The following is an 18,916-nucleotide window of genomic DNA, read 5'->3' on the forward strand; positions in this document are numbered from 1 at the left end:
GCACAGTCCTGCATGCATACAAACAAGGTATGGCTCACGCTAGTCGTGCTCGCTAGCCTGGCCGTTTAGTCAGGTTAGCTAGCAACCTATCCTGATGGCGCATTTACCTGCCAAGGTTGCAAGGCTAGCTAACTCGTTACGATAGGGTCCTAGGACTTTGGAATGTAGAAAGCTAAGCTGGCTAGCTTTGCTAGCTAGTGTCATTTGCAAGCCAGCTCTGCAAGAGCACCCGCATAGCTAGCGGTAGCTACGCACTGGAGCCCTGGAGCTAGTTACAGTACTGTATTCATGAAGGGTCGTAAGTCGATGAGAGTATGGATGAAAATAGCTTGCCTGAATGGCGTGGATGATGCAGTCTTTGGCTGTTATCACTGCCAAGCACTCAGGACCTTCAGCAGCAACGGCGCAACCGCAGCAGCAGCACAATGCGCTCCTCTCCCCCCGCCCCCCCCTGTTCGGGGAAACAAGCGAAAATGAAGAATCGCAATTGCATGCATCCTCGTGAGACTGTCCCAAACCCTTCCGCGGTGACCTCAACATTCTTCCAACTGGTGAAGTACACATCAAACTAAAATGCTCTTTAAGGCTGCGCGAGCATTCTTCGCCTTTACGGCATGGGGCGGTTGTAGTTTTCTGAACATCCGGTTGTCCGCAACGCCCCAGTCGCAGTGAAACCTTAGTAACACCTCACCAAGTGCAGGTGCAGAGATATGGTGACAATGGTTTTGTAAAGTTGCTTTCCCCCTGTTGCGTTGTCTAGCATAAAGATACGATAAAAATTTACACTGTCGATGCCGATGCCGAGTTGCGATCTCACTGTCAATGGGAGGAGAGCAATTTGCTAGTTTCCATATTTCAGCTTCACTAAGCTCAAAGCAAAGAAAAACTTTTTTCTTTCTCACTTCCAACAAAGTCAACAATGGCATCCTTCGTCCGAAACCGGCGCTGTGTTCGTGTGAAGTTGTCCTGCAACAGAAACAGAGGAAACCGATAAACCAAGCAAATCGCTAGCCCTATGCGCCGAACTCTGGGGCGTTGAAAAGCATTGCCTCAGTATTTACTGGTTTCTGCTTTTCTACGGGCGGCATGGTGAGCGCTTTGTCATTTGCTTGAGACATGTTTGTCCCTGGCCAGGAAATCGGTACAGCCACGCTCTTTTACTTTTCTTGGAAATGTGACCCGTATGCAATAGTCGTTCCAAGTTGTACAATCAGGTCGTGAGGTCTATAAATTCAAAGAAATTTCTATTTCATCAGCATTAGGCGCAAACGGTCGGGGGCTCGTGGACGGTGAACCGCCGCTGTGAACTCAAAGGTACTAATTGCATCTTTACTTCAATTTGCAAGGCGTCCGATCCTTCTAAAGAAGCACAGAACCTCCACGTTTCTCTTTTGGTTGTGACAACTTTAAATGAGTAGAACCCCGAAACGCCGCAGGCGGCAGCAACCTGTTGACCGTCAGGTGCCCATCGCAGGCCAAACACAAAATCCACTGAGGCATTAAAGTCACACCCAGAAAAAGTAATAGAGGTCCTTCACAATCTCCACCCATGCGCCAACAAAGAACCGTGTGCTCCCTTCCGCTGGTAACAGTGTAAAGCCAAGTGGTCCTAGTCACGACCACGCGCAATCTATTCAAAAGCGTATTGGATTGGGCGACTCGACTTCTTGTGCTTACATACGGAAGCATGCACACAGGTAGAATGTACTGCTCCCGCTTTTCTCTATGCTGATTTATAGGCATTTGCAGAGCCCCTAGGATAACGAAATGGCGCACATAGGCACGCTTGAAGCTAGATTGCGCTGAGGTTAACTCAAGAATTCACAATAAGTCATCCCACGGTTCGCACCTAAAGCATGCAGTGAACACGTGTGAATGGTTCGTGTAAAGCATATAGCATCGGTGATAAAAGCACCTTGGGGTAGGGGAACAGAGCTAAGCAGTTCTCCTTTGACGTTGCAGAGGGCAAGTGCATTACTGACAGCCACGATAAACATGTCTCCCGATGGTTTCCAGGCCACTGCAGTGGGACTGTTTTGTGTCCTTGAGTCTGAAAAAGGAAGGGATTGCCGCCTTTCAACGCCTTTGTTTCCGAACCACGGCCGTGGGGTTGTACACAAATGATTGGTGGCTATACACTGGACGAGCACTCCTCTGGGGCTCCAGATGCAACAGCGGCAGTCACAGCCAGTTGAAAGAATAAGGCGAGAGGCAGTGGAGGCCCAATCTGCGCTTGTGACGCCCCCCTCATGTGCCTTCCAGCTGTTGAACTCCACTTCATTATTGAGGTCTCCTTCCCTTGTCCCTTGCATTCGGTTGCATCCTTCTAAGGGCTTTGCAATTGTCAAGAGATCTCCAAAAGCCAGCATCAAACTCTCTCCCTCTGCTTCCCAACACAGCGCTGTGATCCCTCCACCTCCAACTGCGAAGCCGCCTACCCCTCCACCTTGTGCTTGTACTTGGAATTGCCGGCGACGAAACAACCGTTGCCGTTCCCTATGGCCCAGCACGCGCCTCAAGTACAACGAATTCTGAAATCTAGCTAACCAGCTAGTACAACAACCTAACTAACTGACTGACGTAGTTCAGGCTGCAACAATTGGGATCTCGCGAAAGACATGCGAATGCGACTTACCATGTGATGACCGATCCGTTGGCAGCAGCAGTGGCTAGAAAACGGCCGTTGAAACTCCAGGCCATGGCATCAAGAGGCGCTGCATGAGAGTGGAGCGCCTTTGCAGAAACGGACCAGCTTTCTAGAGTGTACGCAGACCTCGGTCTGCCGGGAGGAAGCTCTAAGAGAATCACCGATCCCTTCAGGGTCCCCAGGGCCATGCAAGTGGTTTCTTCGCCTGCAGTAGGCATGTACGGTGCAATGACAAGCACGGGATCTTCGCCAGGCAGGGGAGGAACCGGTATCTCAGCGTTTGACACCATATCCCCATCGGTTTCTGAAGCCCTTATTACACCCTCTCTGTCAAGCAGACAGAGCTGTTCAACACGGTGACCGCGATTTCCGTGGTACCCAACTCCCCAATGCACCGAAATGCAGCCACTCAACTGCCCATGGACCGTCTGCCTCAGTTCTTGCATCGTCAAATGCGGCGACTGTTCGTAGGTACTTTTCCCTCCACGGACCTTCGTTTAAATGTGGTAGTTCAACGCCTCAATTATGCTCACGCACAGCTGGCCCTGGGCTACGGATGAGCAAGAGCGTTTGTGAACCAAAAGCTGTGTGTGCAGTGAACGGCAAGCAATAGCGCTTTGGATGCTTATCCTGCAGGAGTCTCATCATCCCTCAGCCGTGGTACAACCTGCGGTGAACAGCCATTGCTTACAGCTGTGCTACAACGTCAACTGCCATGAAGACTGGGAGCTTATATCACTGAATGCCGCTCTACTATTGTCCCTAGATCCTTAGGTGCTGCTTTTGCTGCAGCCGTCAGCGCTAGGCTTTCTCCTTACTTAGACTGCGCAAAGATGTTTCATTTGGGGGCATCAACCATTTTTCTTGTATCTTGCCCCAAGGAGAACATGAAAAAAACAAGTATGTTCTGATGCTGCTCGCACCCGTTCTTTGAAATCCAATATTTCGGGCCCCGTTGGTTGCTGCTCCAGTGCGATCGGCCCACCTTTCTGGAGCCGTCGCTCCTATGCTTAGAGTGTATTTGATGTTCAAGGTTCTATATTTTGCTCATAGGTTTTACGGTTTCTGCAGAGCTGCTGCTTGAGCTTCTCACGCACGTCAGTCTGGTGTCAGGTGCGCGACCCGCGTTCAGGGCGGAGGAGCGCCAATTTTACTTCTATCTTTGTCAGCAGTAAATGCAAATAAGTTTGTTTATTCTTTCAATTCAATCGAATACGGATGGTCAAGCGCGTATCCTCGGGGACGGCGACGACGGCAAACGCCCCACATGTCCACCTCGGCCGACGCCCGTGGAGCATTTTGTCAGAAATATGTCATATGCGAGGATTACCGTGTTAAATCAACTCAAAAAATCGTGTACAATGTGCCTTCTTCATACTAAAGCGAGCTTTGCTGGAAAGTTTGTGGAGTGCATCGAAGCCTGCCATGCAAGCAGTTCAACCCCCGTTGCACCGGTGGTCATCTGCCGCAAGTGTCACTGCAGAACATTTCGTCGGCAAATTTTTGAGAGAGTTGGGTTGCCTTAAATTTTTTGGTTTCCGTTTGTGCGGCCTGGTCCCTGGGGGAGGGGGGCGCTGCAGAATTTGTCATTATTCGAGCCGCATAAGCTCGAATTTCGTCGCCGTCGGACCACCACAGAGAGTTTCCTTCAGAAATGTAGTAGCCACTGTCGTCCCGTCTCCACTTCTATTTTTCGTTGTGGGCATACGTAATCAAGCTGAAAGCACTTCAGTTGCTGGGTGTTCTATGCTCTCTACCGGCTTGATGCTAATTTATAGCCGGTATCGGATACCGCATATGCTCGTTGAACTGCACTTCTTCTTCTTCCGATCATCTTCTCTGCAGCGTTGTGCCAAAGCTGGTTACTGAGTTTGTACCTATGTGTCCGCATCCTTCTTTTGCAAGGTATCGAAGGCGTTTTAATGGCATATATGGGGTTGCCAGTGCAAGTTTTACTAGTTGAAATTTCAGGCTGAACTGCAGCCTGAGTTACGCGTCTAGCCACGAAACACTACTTTTTCTACTACTTACTACAGAGGCCACTGTCTTCATGCAATGGCGTGGCGCTTTTTCACACGGCCGCAAAGCCATTCCATGAAGGCAGTTGTACTGACGTATTTGGTTGATGCACTCGTGGCATTGACTCCTCTTTGCTTCCGAGAATGTGTCAAACTTCAACGCATCGAAAAAGTGCTCTAGAGAACCCCTCTGCTCCAGGATTCTCACTTATTGGTTCTAAGCAAATTTTGGATGCTTCTCAGCAATATCATCTTGTTAGGCTGTTCGTCTTTTCGTTCTCATCCCCGCGAGGCAACGGCAACGTCTTGTCGTTTTCTTGCGTTGCACGCTGCTGTAGATCCTAATAAAGGATTAGATAGCGCATGAACAGGTAAGACGAAAAGTGAGAGGGAAAAGGATTTGCTTCGAAGAAAAGAAAAGCTGGCAACGCCTTAGTGGCAACTGGGAATGCTGTGACCCATATTTGACTCGTGCGAGTACCTTAAGGAATGCCGCCTCCATTGCTTTGTACTCAGCTTCCATTGCTTCAAGCTCAAGGCTTTCTACTTCAGCCTCGGATATAGTCTCCACCTCTTCTGACTCCTTCTCAACTACTTGCCGCTTGTGCTTCTCTTCTTGCGCCTAAAGATTTCAAAGGCATTATCACAACTCTGCAGAAGCGCATGCATTGCTGTTGAGGATCCGCTTCCATGCAGGCATTTTCGAAATCAGTGAGGAAACTCTAGGTTGAGGAATCTGCTCCCGTTTGTGAAGAAGGCAAAGACTACCACCTGGCTAATCCATCTCCCTCGTGATTGATGATAAAGCTCCGTGTCTGGCTGATATATGTAGTACCTCGCCGAATAAGTGTACGCAAAATTGAAGGTCACTTAAAATTATAAAAAGAGTAGCAGCACTCATGGATGGGATGCGAAATCTACGTGTGTGTTGAGTTTCAATACCTTTTTAAGAAGAGCTTCCCTCTCGTTCAGGTACTCCGCTCGTCCATCGTCCCGTAAAAGCATTGCAGAAATATGGCTCAGTTCATCTGGATTCTGCGTTAGTATGGCAGTCACACGCATGCAACAATACGTGCAGTGCATTCAAGCTCTCCCATCTCCACATTGATCACACTTAGCCAGCGTAGCTTTTAGGGGAACTTTGTTGTGCCGGTCATGTCGGCTCCAGCCGCTTGTCTCACGGGGTTTGTTATGCTTGGGAAAAGCTTAATGACTCTCAGAGCCCCCGTCCCGTCACCTACTGCTAGGTAAGCAAGGGTCGGATTAGGTTCACTGCTTATTGTCATTGCGTCCACTATCGGAGGCTGCCTAGTGAACTTTCTTGATTTGCTGCGAGCGTAGCTGATTGGATGTTGGTGATGCCGCGGTCCTTGTTGCTGCAACTGAGGAAAGGCCAGAGAGGTCAGCTGCGTAGCAGACACTGCGCTAAGAGCTGTTGGTTTCTGCAGCTGATCCCTGAGGTCCCAAACCTCTAGGGTACCATCTGTTCTCCCAACAAACAGAACCCCTGGTCGCGAAGGGCTCCAAACGCCACACGAATAGCACGCAGGCGGCCTGTGAAGGCAAAAAATATACACAATATGCTTGCGCATTTAGATGTATGCTACAAAACAGCATCAAGCGCTGGAAAAGCGCCACTAGACACCGGATGCCTGGGGAAACGTGTTTACCATGTCAGAGAATCCTATATTATTGAGGGAAAACAACTTCTAGGAAGGCACTGCACGAGTAATGTGACACACACGCTCTCATTTCTAGCTGGCAAGGAATTGTCTACTTCGTGCACCCCACGTAGGAGAGGAATAAACAGGTCGAGGGCAGCCCAGCCTCAAGATGTGGAAGGCGAAGTCCGTCACGAGAAGGGCTATTCGAGGGATGAAGGGAGACAACTGAAAGTCTCTCGAAGGTCGGAAGCACCGAGTGGCCTGCTTTTCCAAAGACATCAAAGCCCGCATGCAGACGCAATAGCGCTGGAGTTTCTACCCTGTGGCAGCTGTCGTAAGAGGAGCCCAAGCTCTCTACCCACCAGCAAAAAGCCTTATCTGAGGGACTACCATGATTCCAAACGCGTCAGAATAAGGAGCCTATCGATGTGACTACAACTTGCTTGAAAGTGCTGCTTTATGTGTTCTGATTTTCCGTCGTCAAAGGAAATTCCCCAATCCCCCAGCAGCACATCTCCTTCTTCCTGAAGTGGCAGCATCAAATACACTTGTCCCAACCTAGGTTTCTGTGAAGCAATACGGTTGGATGTCTCGAGAACACTTTCCACCCATTTTCTTCTTAATTCTTCGGCTGTTTACAACAAATCCAACAAGCAACCATTAGGGGCGGAAGTTACGCCCTAGGACTGGAGATAGCAATGCAGCACCACCATCTCATAAGCCCTAAAGGCTCATGTACTTCATCCTGACAGCGCTATCTTGAAAGCCTACCGTAGCCGCCCAGAATTCCGACGAAACAGTCTGGGGTGGCATGGGGATGACGATAAGCTGGCAGCATCCAACGGTGCCCCCTGCGGTCAACGTGGGAACATGAAGGCCAGAAGGCGGCCAAAAATGCCTTAAGCACTTTATCAAAAATCTTATTTCCATTATCAATCGTGCCCCTACCACTTCTGAGTTCGTAGCCGGTTCCTACGGGTGGTAAAAACAAGTTAGTTCTGTGTTTTTCACGGCAATTTGGTTGCAGGAAACATCTCATTTGGATTATCTTTAATAATAAAGCAAGCATGCCAGCGCGTCAGCTGCAGACGAATTTGAAATACATTGTGTCATGAAGACTTAAACTTGTAAACCCTAGTGTTTTTGTGCCCGAGATGCAGGCATTCACTTCTCGAAGGTAGAATGGAAGCTTTTTGAAAATGTTTTGCCATTAGGGACAGTTGGTTACCTGGGTCTTGCTTGCGCAGCTGACACTGGAGTACTGGCCTCCATAGGAATTCAGCGTTATCGGCACCTGCAACTGCAGCGGTAATATCCCATACATATACGCCTCCGTCAGCCCCGCATGAAAGAAAGAAGGCATTTTCTGCTTGGGCATTGAAGTAAATGGCAAGAGAACGCCTGAAATCTAACTTCGATGGAAGGGGCACCAAGTGCTGCACCGGGCGCTTGTGGGAGAAATCAATAGCTGAAGAAGCCACCACCGGTTGAAGCTTCCCGGTGTGGGTAGCATCTGCAATTAATGAGGATTGTTTTGGGAAAGGGCAAAAGGAAAGACACCGCAGGCCGGTAGGAAGAATAGGAGGTGTTAATGGTGACTGGGAGAGCAAAGAATGCATTCGTGAGAATCAAAACATGCACACTTGGAGCGAAATTAACTTTATTGAGGTGCAGGTGCAAAATCGCGGTCCTGTTAGTGAAAATTTCAGCGATATACACCGTGCTCAGCTCAAGATGAAAACAAGGCGCGGTGGCTGGTAAGGGTACAGCCTTGAGTGGTGGAGATGGTTATTTCACCCACCAGAGGTATTTTGCTGCATTCTAAGGGAGCTCGCTTCCCACATTGCAATCTGCAAACGATACGAGCACCGCTAATGCTAGTGGCGTAGCCCAATGCGGATTACATTCCCAAAATGTTCATTGCCAGGCAGTCTGTTGAGGCTCCGGAAGCAGAAAGATGCACTGCTGGCGGGATTCAGCTGCAGGAGAAGTAACCACTCAGCTTGTTATGCCAAGGTTTGATTTACTGAACCACATTTGAAACCTCACCTGTCCATTGAGCAAGCCAGCAACCAAGTAGAGCCTGTTCTGGGCAGCGGGGACGAAACAGAATGTTGTGATCTCCTAGATGCAAATAATCCCGAATGGGACAACAAAATACACACCAGCCTATGCAAATGCATACTCATCTTGGACGCACAAAATTCCTACGCGTGGTATTTGGTTGGCTTTTATAAACACCGCAAAGCTCTCGACGCAGTGCCGAAAACCACACGCCTCGCCCTGCGAACTTTGCACCAAGAGATTTCTAACTCTCTGCCGGTACATCTGTTTGCTGTTTCGTCGCGCATGAATAACGTGCATATTCACCAGGTGTGGGGATATTTGGCATATGCGGAGAGTCTAGTGCACCCCTGTGACCCTTCTTGCGCCTATAGGCTTTGAGAACTGCCTTCACCAGTAGCTCAATGGCCATGCATTTACTTCTCAGAAAAACTAGAAGGGTTTAGGTAGACGGCAGTTCCCAATCAAATTGTATGCTATGCCTAAGTGTGCCTACAGGTAGTCATTGATGCCTTACAGATGGAGCCACAAAGAGTTGCTGGGGAACAAGCGGGTTTTCAAGAGACCAAACAAGGATTACAGACTTTGAAGAGCGAGCAGGAGCCTCCACGCGCTCATCAAACGAAGAGGCGTCCATTGCCGCACACGCTATCAGCTTTTGTGACCTACTCGCATGAAATGTTCACTCCTTTGATTCGAAATTTTCAGCTAATTAGTAAATCCGGTTTCTGGACTCAGGGATGGCAAACAATAGCACGGGGCAATTCATTCCAAAAACGCTTCTGGCTTACTCAGGAATCCACTGGACGAACGAAATAAGCTTGTTCTTCGAGTAGGATAGGTCGGTGAATGTGAATTCCTCTTTCATCCCTTCTTCAGTTTCCAGATGTGCTCCATCGCCAGCGTTGGCATCCATGTGCGACAAGTCGTGCTTAAGGATGTCTACAGTTTCGTTGTGCTGCAAAGCTTCCTCGATCCTAGAAGCGAAGAACAATTAAACACTAAATGGCACCACTGGCGCAAGTGACTGTAAGACCCGCAAAAAAGCGCCTAGCTCCATGTATGTGCACGTGGTTTAGACATAATTTTCGTCGAAAGCTTACATGGTTGCCACTTTAGTGAAAAAAGTCTGAAAGCTCTTGCGGGATGCTGCAGTTGGAATGCCTGCTCCCTTCTGCTGCAGTGGCACACAACAGTTAGATGCTGCACGCCTTCCAAGTTGCTGTTTAAGGGTTATGCGCACGTAGAATTTTAGCGGATCACAGCTAACAGGGCGCATGACTTCTCAAGCTTTTTCATATTAACTTCATTTGCATTCAGGATAGATAATGTTGCAAGAGAATGGGAGCCTGCCCCTACGCAAGGTTTTTTTACCGTTAGATCATTTGAGTCATGCTGTATCTCCACATTCTTCATTGCGTCTCCTGCCGCCTGGGACCAGGCATCTGTCACTGAGGGGACTGCTTGGACACCAAAGTCAAGTTCTTGCTTGACATCAATGCAGTGAGAATCCTGAACATCATGAGTACGATAGGCAATTGCTCTAAAGCACCTGCATTGGGTACTTCGCTGGAAAGGGTTGGAAAGCTTTCGCGTCCTAAGAGGGGTACAAATGAGGGCATTCGGTAACTGCTTAACGAAGGAGGAAGTGGCAAGTGCTGAACTTTGCAGACTGACTTTGGGAGTCTTGAGGGATAGAACACGATCGGCAAAGGGCTGGTAGTGGGCAGGGGCTCTTAGGGCTCCTGTCTTCTTGCGAAACGTTTGTTTCATTAGAAGTCTTTTTGCTTTTATTGTCATTCCTTCAATCTCAGCTGCTGTCAGTTCCGCTGTGTCCGACTGCCACTCGCGAGGGGTTACAGGGACATCAGCATTCTCGTCCCTCAGCCGCTTTTTCGCTTCTATTTCCAACGCCTGTCGCTTCCTCGACTCCGCCTCTCCTCGTGCTGTGACGGCGTCATCGTTGGCTGTCTTAATTGCCTGAACAATGCAATGAGCTGCATGGTCTCCGGAGTGGTTAGGACGGTAAACAGCCGCGTCGAGGTGCTGTTACAACACAGGCCGTGGATTCCATACGTTTTCATCAACCGTGTCTTCCTGCCTGTCTGGCCTACTTCTTGGACTGCTCTGAAGGCTATTTCAGTGAAGGGCATCAGATAATTTGATCCATAGCTTCCGGCATCATCTCGTACTAACAGCACATCCTCTAATGGATAGGCCTGCACACTCATAGTGCAGTCTCCAACCCGCATAAAGATATCCTTATGATTACTTTCATTAAGAGATGCATCGATACAGATACCCCTCCATGTGAAGGCAGGCAACTGTGTCAACCCAGTTTCGTAGACAAGTAGCAACAGGCTTGGTGTACCTTGATGAGAGCCTTGTGTTCAGTCCAGTCCGAGTCCTTCCCTCTCTTTCCTATCTCCTGTAATATGGCCTTCCTTGAAAAGCTTTTGAATGGGCACAAGGCGCATTCTGAGCCTTCACCCACAAGTAGACCCATTCGCTTCAGGTTCTGCTTCCGCACCAGCATGCCCATGATCCCGTCAAGACCGCTTGATATATGGATCCGGATGCCGCTGAATTAAAGGATAAACTCAGCCATGCTTGCAAAGCGTCTCCTGATATGGAATGAAGTAGTACCACTCGGTTTAATGATTAATAATTTATCGTGTAAGTTGTTTGTGGCTGCTCCCTCTGGCGGCCTAGCCATGACGGGAACGATGGGCCGTATACGCAAGTGGGTAGGCAGCGCCATAGTCAAAGAAATCCACTGCATCTGCTAGAATATGCACCACGGTTCTTCTTTTACCCACCCGCAGGCATATTTTCCTGGATCGGCTTCATGGCACTCTACCTTTGCATCACCTTCTTCATCTCTGCCCAAGCTTGGGCCACTAGGGTATTCTTCCTTAGCATCCTGCCCTACGCCACCTCTCGCTGCTGGTCTTGTTTCATGCAGCGTGTTGGTATCTCCTGAGACTTCAGCAAGACTCTGCAGGGCTGTCGGTGGTTCGGTTTGATCCCCAACGGAGGAATGCACTTGCAGGGGAGCACCGGCAGAAGCGTCACCAACCAAGTCAGCAGCGCCTTCACAGGTGTTCTGAACAATCTGGGGGGAAGAGGAGCCCCTCGGCAGCTCGTCGGGCACCATGCTTTTTCTGTAGAGTCGGAAGAGCGCCTTGCGTTGATGGTTTGACAGCGACTCAGGCTACACTTTATTCAGCCAGGCAAGCTTTTCCTAACTAAAGTGCCGTACAAGCACTTGCTTTGCTTTAAAATGCTCGAAATATTCGGCCTACCATGCAACCTGCACAGTTGAGCAGCGAGGTCTCGTCAGTGACCCTAAGGATGTGCCGTCTCCAAGGGTCCCTTGCTCCGTTTGCCTGGAGGCCTCGTGTATGCAAACTCAGTATGGAGTGATTGGATTACTAAAAAGTTTTCTATGAAATACCCGTACATGGTAAGTTAGACAACTTACGCGGAAGTGCTTCCACGGGATCCCTTGCAACAGCTCTTTCTAGAGAAATTGCTAGGCGAGGTAAGTGCGCCGGCCCTAGACGCTAGCACCATCCAAAAAGCCCTTACCGCCAAATTACCGATTTTAATAGCACTCCGCAAATGGGTTCTCGGAATATCTGGGGCCTGTTTAGCTGAGGTAGGCCCAAACAACACAAACACCGCTCTTAATCAGTCGGTCCATCGGGCAACCGCACGCACGGAGTGAAGGAGCGATCTCTGGCAAAATTTTTCAATTCCTAAAGAAGTTGAGGGAGGAAAATGCAAAGAAGGGTGAATGGGATCCCCAAGCTGCATTTTCCTAGCAGCAAACCATGTGGCACGCAGCAAGCGACACAATGCAGGCTACGAACAGTAACTCCCAGGGCCAAACTCTTCGTAAATCTTTGGTGGAGTGCATCCTTCTCACGTGCAGAGGTTCGTAGAGTTACTCACTCTAAAGCCTGTTTGCATCCCTGGAGCTTTCAGCGCCGGCAACTAAAGTGTGCGGTAGGATGGCGAACCTGAGGAGGACAAGTACTGTAGTCACGTGAACAGGTGTCAAACGGAAAATGCTGTGGCTTTTGCTATGATAGAGCGGCTGCATAACATTCACCGTGAAGTACGCAAGTCAGTCCAGGTCGCGTTTGTCCCAACAGAGGGAGTAGTAGTCTACTATGCTGTAACTCAGGACGCTCTGAGGCGTGTGACTGCGACCGTACGGCGGAGCAGCCTCTTCTTTTGTCGGATACAATTGTTTAACAGAGGCGACGGCAGCGACCTTAATGCGAGTGCCGTTTAAAGGTGTATGCAACCGTGCGGGCGTAGCGACTGCGTTCGGGCGTTAATCGTCACCATCTAGATCGCACTTCTCAGTAGGAGGGTCCTCGGAGACGCACTCTTCTATGGGAACACTGCTCTAATCGTTATTCAGCTCCATGCTCTGAATTGCTGTGGCAAAATCCGGGGGCAGTGGGTGTTGCAACGTTGCATAGGGTGTTCTCCGCCTTCCAGCGCCAAGTTCTCGCTGCGCAAACCTCATACTACATAGATCACGACTACCGCCAACCACCCAAAGGCAGGTGGTCAAATAAGGGCACCAGCCGCGTGTTTGAGGAGTATCTGCGGTACTTTCGGCTTATACAATGCAAAATTAGTCGCAAGGGCTCGTCTTTTCCCCTTATTTAGAATGTGTTTGTAACGCAGCAGCTCCCTTCTAGACCCGACGCCCTTCTGCCTCTTTAGTCTATGCTGAAACACCATTGCCTGATCGCACGGTGGAAGTGGTTGTTGGCAGCTAGTGGCGTTGGTCAACAGCAGCAGCCTTGCACGCGCAGCTTGCAGCATTTTGGGGAAGTATGATGGAGGCGCACGAAGGCCAGGAAAGGCCCTGCGACTATCGGCACTAGGCAGCAACGTTTGATCAAGGCAAGTTGGTATTGGCGAATGTTTTAGCTTTGCGATGAGCACAGGCTAGTGGGCAGCCAAAGAGCTCATCGTGCTGTAGCCACGGTGAGCTCTTTGGCTGCCATGCTGTAGGCAGGGCCCTTTGTTGTTTGTACTCGAGCTAAGGCTTTTGCTTACGTTATATATTTACTCCCTGCGTGGACGTCACCCTACCATTTATATCAGGGTTCTAAAACGGTTAAGCAATCACCCACCTTGCCTCGAACTTCTCCTCCAAGACGGCAGCAACGTCATGCTGGGGAGGAGCAACTGGAGTATCCTGGGGTCCTCGGGACACCAGTAACGATGTAGAGATGTCATCCAAAAACGGAGAATATCAGGTAAAGTCGCATGACAATGCCCAAGCCAAGCTTGCTTCTGAAAGGCGCTTGCCTGGTAGGCCATTACTCAAGAGCATCTACGGGCTTTCGTTTATACATTGGCAGCAACTACGGCAGCACGAACAACGCGCCTTTGCTTTGGACGACTTACATCCTTTATAGGCGGTTGTTGTTGCACAGGTGAAGATATGCCCATATCTTTATATCTGCTTGCTTTTCGGCACTTCGTACTGTCCCGCAGTGATCTACACCAACGCACGCTACCTACGCAAAGCTGGCGCCTCAAATGCTCTGCACTGGTGCAGCTCGTCTTACAGTTGAGGTTGTAGTGCTCGAGGTCAAGCGCTGCTCCCGAAACACGCAGGCGCCGAAGATATGTAAAGCGGCCAAGTGGCCCACGCGATTGCGCAGGGTCTGCCGCAGCCTTGTGCAGTAGCAGCAGCAACGATGTGTAGCATCTACAGATGCCAAGATATCTGTAGCATTTGCGAATGCTCCTCGTCTCGCTTTGATTGTTTATTTTTTCTGGTGTTCTGGACGCCAACTCCCTTGGCGTGTTCCGCCCGAAGTGCATCCAACTGTTGTTGCACGCCCCAACGCACAAGGGCTTGTGCACCTTGGGGAGCAAGGTGGGGCAGGTGCTGCATGGTCTGTCTGCGGCTTACGAATGCATGCCTATTTGCGTGCAAACTGGGCTACCGTGGGCCAAGTAAGTGCACAAGAATTATCCACGGTGTTGGGGCATGCATTTAATGAGTACTTGGGCAAGCCAGCCTGCGGGGTTGCCCAGCAGCAGGAAGGCAGGATAGGCCACATCTCCAGGGTTTTTCTACACTTGCTGCGGCTGCTGGTTTCTTTCGCCTCCACCGCTGTAACTTTCAATGCCGTGGCTAAGCAAGCCTGCCGGAATGTGTTTTATGCACCGGGGAAACCCATAATGTGGCACATTTGTGTGTCCTAGCATTTGTGCAGCCGAAAGGGTCTAAAAAGTAGCAAGCAAACACCGAGAAATGCACTGCTAGCTGAAACGGGTGAAAAGGCCATAGAAATAAGGAAAGCCTTCTGCCATCACACGAACCAAGGGCCGAAATCGGCGCTCAGTCGGAATCATTTACATATACTTTCGACTATTTGTAAGATAACCCAGACGAAACACACTGGAGATGGTTTGCTCTGAACTTCCCTGCAGCGTCTCTTTGGGAGTGGCAAAGACACGTTACAGGACTTCAATGTAGAGCTCACCCCGTGCCGAGACGTTGCGGGATTTCAGTGTAGATCTTATCCCGTCTTGGTCCTTGCGGGGCTTCTGTCACCGATTGCGAAGAAAAGCACTCAGGACTTCGCATCTAGTAACCGCTTTTGTTGCATCGGGCACGCCGCCTATGATCATCGTGCCGAGGTGACCCTGCAGTTCGGGGGGAGGGAGCTGGCGCACCATGCAGCTATCCTTGGTGGCATAGCCAATACAAATGATTCCTTTAATCAGCAAACCTCTGCATATTCTGTGAGTAAAATAGACGAAGTGAGTGGTTCAAGAGCTCGAGTAGGGCAATTTACCCAGATGAGCCCTGTGGTGGTGGAAACACATTGTGCCAAGGGCAGACGTGTGCGCAGTTATTTTATAGAGGCATCACTTAATTTATTAATCTTACTTCCTTGCTTTAAGCCTGCATTTTTGTTGAAGCCAGATGGGCAAGGTTCCAGAGGACGTTTATCTTTTGCAGGCCTCGCTCGGAGTTTGTGGTTCTGCAGTCCAGACTGCACACACCCAGCATATGTACAACGCGGCATCAATTTGAACGATAAAGGGGGCCATTACTTACATTTCTAGCTCTTTTAAGTGCTTCGATTTTTCGCCTCGCTCGGCGCTTTGGCCAGTGTGCCCGAGGGTAGTTGCAGGGCTTTGAATTTCAAGTCCCATGAACTAAGAATCGTTGCGCTGTAATAACGAAGACAATGGGGAACACCTGCTGCTACGTGACTAGCAATGAGCCGGTGGGTTTATAGACCTAAGTAGCAGTTGTGCCGCCTTTAAGCACTGAACTATTGTGACACATGAAACGGCGAAGCATCTGGCCGCCCAGCAACCTTGTTCCAACGTTGTTGGCCAACAGCCCACGCACGCCATGGAGACTATTCGTTCTCGGAGAACATCGCCATGGATGAGACCCCTGCTTATCCATCATCTCACTAAGTACAATGAAAAGAAATAATCCCTGAGTCTGACACTTTAGAAATGAGCTTCGGCGCTTTTTCGCCGCCCTCCTAAGGCAGCGCAGTAGAAGCCACGTACTTCCGCGCAGCCGACCGTTGCTCAGCAGAATCCCATCCCTTACAAGAGATAACAGGGGAGCCCTTTGGCCAGGTTTCTACGCACGGGAGGCGGTCCCGCTCCAGCGATGTACCATAGGCAGTGTCTGCATCTAGCGCAGTGACGACCTCGGCATAAATCCACTAAAGCACCATCATATAAATATCGAAATGCATCGCTAACTTTGCTTTCAGGGGAGTGAAGCTGCTCTGAAGGAGTTTATGACGCGCTTAGAATCCGGTGGTCTACCAATCCAAGTCGTTTTGCAGGTCGGAATGCGGTGCCTTAAAAGCCCATGATAAGCAAATGCGCAAAGCACCAGTAGGACGGGAATTGCAAATTTCCTGTCCATCTCATTTACGCGTTCCCATTGAATTCCATCTAAACTTCGGAGGTTCTCGGTGGGGGCCTGGCGGTTTCTCATCTCTTTTTGCGGCACAGAATGGCAACAACATGGCATGCACTCTGGGCCTGGAGATGACCACGCACTCCCTAGTGATCCGCTGTGGAGTGAGCTTCCTTTTGCCCTCCTGGGTTTCCTAAGACCGGATGAATGGGGGAAAAGCTCGGCCCGTCAATGTTGGCTTGAAGTGGTTGTAATCTAGGTTTTCCTCCTGCTGATGTAGGATCAGTTTTGTGACGAATATTGGCATAGGGAAAATTACCAATGGGAGAAAATCCAACTTCTCAAGCATTACGGTACAGTTCATAAGCGTAAATAGATACTCTTAGGAAATAATACCTCCAACTAGTGCGTTGAAACTCAGGAGAAGATGCGAAAGGTGCCGTTTAACACTATCAGAAACGTCCTAGCAACACCGCAGCAGCTCTCCCGAGTGGAAACCCAGCGCGATATAGCCAATGAACCTTTGTAAGCTGACATACGTATATGATCAAGGTTTTGGCGACAAGTCTTGCGGCAATGAGAAGTTAGGAGGGATGTGTTTCTGCCCAAATTTGTGGCGTTTTGAGCCACTGGGACTGCAACTCGTTGTGGTTGCAGAGCTGTTGGTCTCCACATTCACAAATCAGAGAGCTGCATCCCGCTGCTCATGGCGACTGAAGCAGACAAGCACAATTTCGTAGAGATGCTAAAGTCATTTGGGATTCCTCCGCCGAAGCCAAAGAAGCCAGAAACAAGCGGACCAGCTAGCTGAAGTGGATGTTTACCAGAAGAAGAAATCGTACGGGGACCCCAATTGTGGTGCTTGGTAATTGTATGGCCTGTAGCCGTTGAATGGCCATGTTTTCTGCTGTTTACTACAACGTTGTTAAACTGCGCCGTTTGTTTGCAGCTTTTTGCAGTTCATCTGAACCTGCACACTCCCACGCCTAATGCGGGCATCTCTGCATTCACTTTCGATCTACCGTATTACTGTCCCTGGGAACAAGCAGACTTAGCATTCTTTGGCAATAATTCACGCGATCGGGGGCGCAATCTGCAGCAGAAAGATTGAACTGCTGTACAAAGTCCTCATTCAGAGCTATCCAGTCAAATGTAAAAATGCTGCTGCAAACATCCTACAGCAGCATGACAGGGTGTTTGTTGTACTAAACATTCCAACCACCAATTTCTGTCAAGCAAGCATGCAGCAGGCAGGAGAAGGTCAGGCTGGCTGCACAACGTCTCCAGCCGGGTCTACAAGACAACCTGCTGCTACAGCTACGATGCAGGTGCTCCCGATGGTCTGTGCACCACTCTGGATAGTCAGCTGAGGCAGTACCAGCGTCCTGAAAGTTACTCCCTAAACGCCAGAGTGCAGGTCTACTTGCCTAAGTTGTGCAAGAAACTGAGGCGAAAAATCGCTGCAGGATTGGCAAGTTGAGTTGCATCTGTGGAGCAGTCGGTCCTTGCCCACAATGTTTATTTTTAGAAACTCGTTGTATGCATTGTACTGTTGGTCACTTGAAATCCAGTGCAGACGGAAACAGCACCAATCTACTTCGCCTGCAACAAATGGGGCCACAACCAAAGACCTTCCTCACCAGCGAGTGCATCGACAACTTGGGATTTTATTGTCTGCTGCTGTGCCCATACTTGACAACCTCTCATTGCCTGTTACTTTTTCCAATTCAGTATGACGGTTCGCAGCATCCGCACCAAAAGGAGACTGGCACGCAGTCGAATTTATTTCAAGGCAGACTGCTCCAGCTGCCTTGAAGGTTAGACACCCAAGCTCAGTATACCACACAGGTTGAGCTAACTCGAATCATCTGAGCTCGGAGTAAATGCGAAAAACGAGCCATTGTAGTGGATTTTCACCCTTCTGTTTCAATTGTGGTGCCAGTAGGAAGGCAGCGTATTGAAATCCTGCCACTGTGGGTAGGCGCTCTTGAATATCCTAGATGACGATCACACCTACACGAAGCTCTCCCGCTGTTTGCTTTGAGCATAAGTGGACGGGGATACACTTGCTTGCTCGCATAGTGTTACTGCATTGGAAACGACCATTTAATAAGCTTCCACACTTTTTTCTGGAGACACTTTTGTGGAGCGTCCAATGTGACTTCTCTGGTTTTGCCTATTCACTAGAAGCCGGCGGAACCAAAGCTACCCTACTCCCCACAGAAAGTCAGTCATACTCCACTACTTGGTGACTCAACGCTGGCCTTTCAGGTGCTCGCTTGCGAAGCGAGTCCAGTGCGGACGCCAGTTCAGGTGCGCGCCCCAAGAAACCTGATGCTTGCTCCTTTAACTCTTTCACAGCCTGCGCCCAGACTATGCGAAGACATGGCTAACTCTTGGACGAAGCTTCCTGCCCTCCAGAAAATCCGATTTGCTATTCCTTACATTTTCAAAAGGAATAGAAAATCCTAACGTGCACACTTGGCAATACCACAACATCTTGGCGTCAGGTCGATAACAGATGTTGGCAAAGAAAAATATGCTCGCTCAAAAGGCACATTGGCTCTAACGGCAAAGC

At 49.6% G+C, this 18,916-nt stretch overlaps 2 protein-coding genes across 2 annotated transcripts; both read right to left on the bottom strand.

Annotated features, from left to right (window-relative positions):
- Nucleotides 1–1,258: 1,258 nt before the first annotated feature.
- On the bottom strand, nt 1,259–3,093 carry EAH_00018720 (hypothetical protein, conserved; the record flags this gene model as incomplete). Its single annotated transcript, XM_013393747.1, has 3 exons — nt 1,259–1,491; nt 2,186–2,514; nt 2,636–3,093. 3 exons carry the CDS (start codon nt 3,091–3,093, stop codon nt 1,259–1,261), a joined length of 1,020 nt encoding a protein of 339 aa, XP_013249201.1.
- A 1,780-nt stretch (nt 3,094–4,873) lies between these two features.
- EAH_00018730 (hypothtetical protein, conserved, putative) lies at nt 4,874–11,550 on the bottom strand (the record flags this gene model as incomplete). Its single annotated transcript, XM_013393748.1, has 16 exons — nt 4,874–4,882; nt 5,147–5,287; nt 5,608–5,700; nt 5,907–6,219; nt 6,888–6,960; nt 7,101–7,301; nt 7,558–7,927; nt 8,131–8,179; nt 8,515–8,612; nt 8,911–9,058; nt 9,185–9,370; nt 9,497–9,570; nt 9,768–10,373; nt 10,508–10,612; nt 10,765–10,975; nt 11,213–11,550. 16 exons carry the CDS (start codon nt 11,548–11,550, stop codon nt 4,874–4,876), a joined length of 3,015 nt encoding a protein of 1,004 aa, XP_013249202.1.
- Between the last annotated feature and the right edge of the window lie 7,366 nt (nt 11,551–18,916).

Source organism: Eimeria acervulina, genomic scaffold, assembly GCF_000499425.1.
Source record: "Eimeria acervulina Houghton genomic scaffold, Eah_scaff123, whole genome shotgun sequence".
Taxonomy (NCBI): domain Eukaryota; phylum Apicomplexa; class Conoidasida; order Eucoccidiorida; family Eimeriidae; genus Eimeria; species Eimeria acervulina.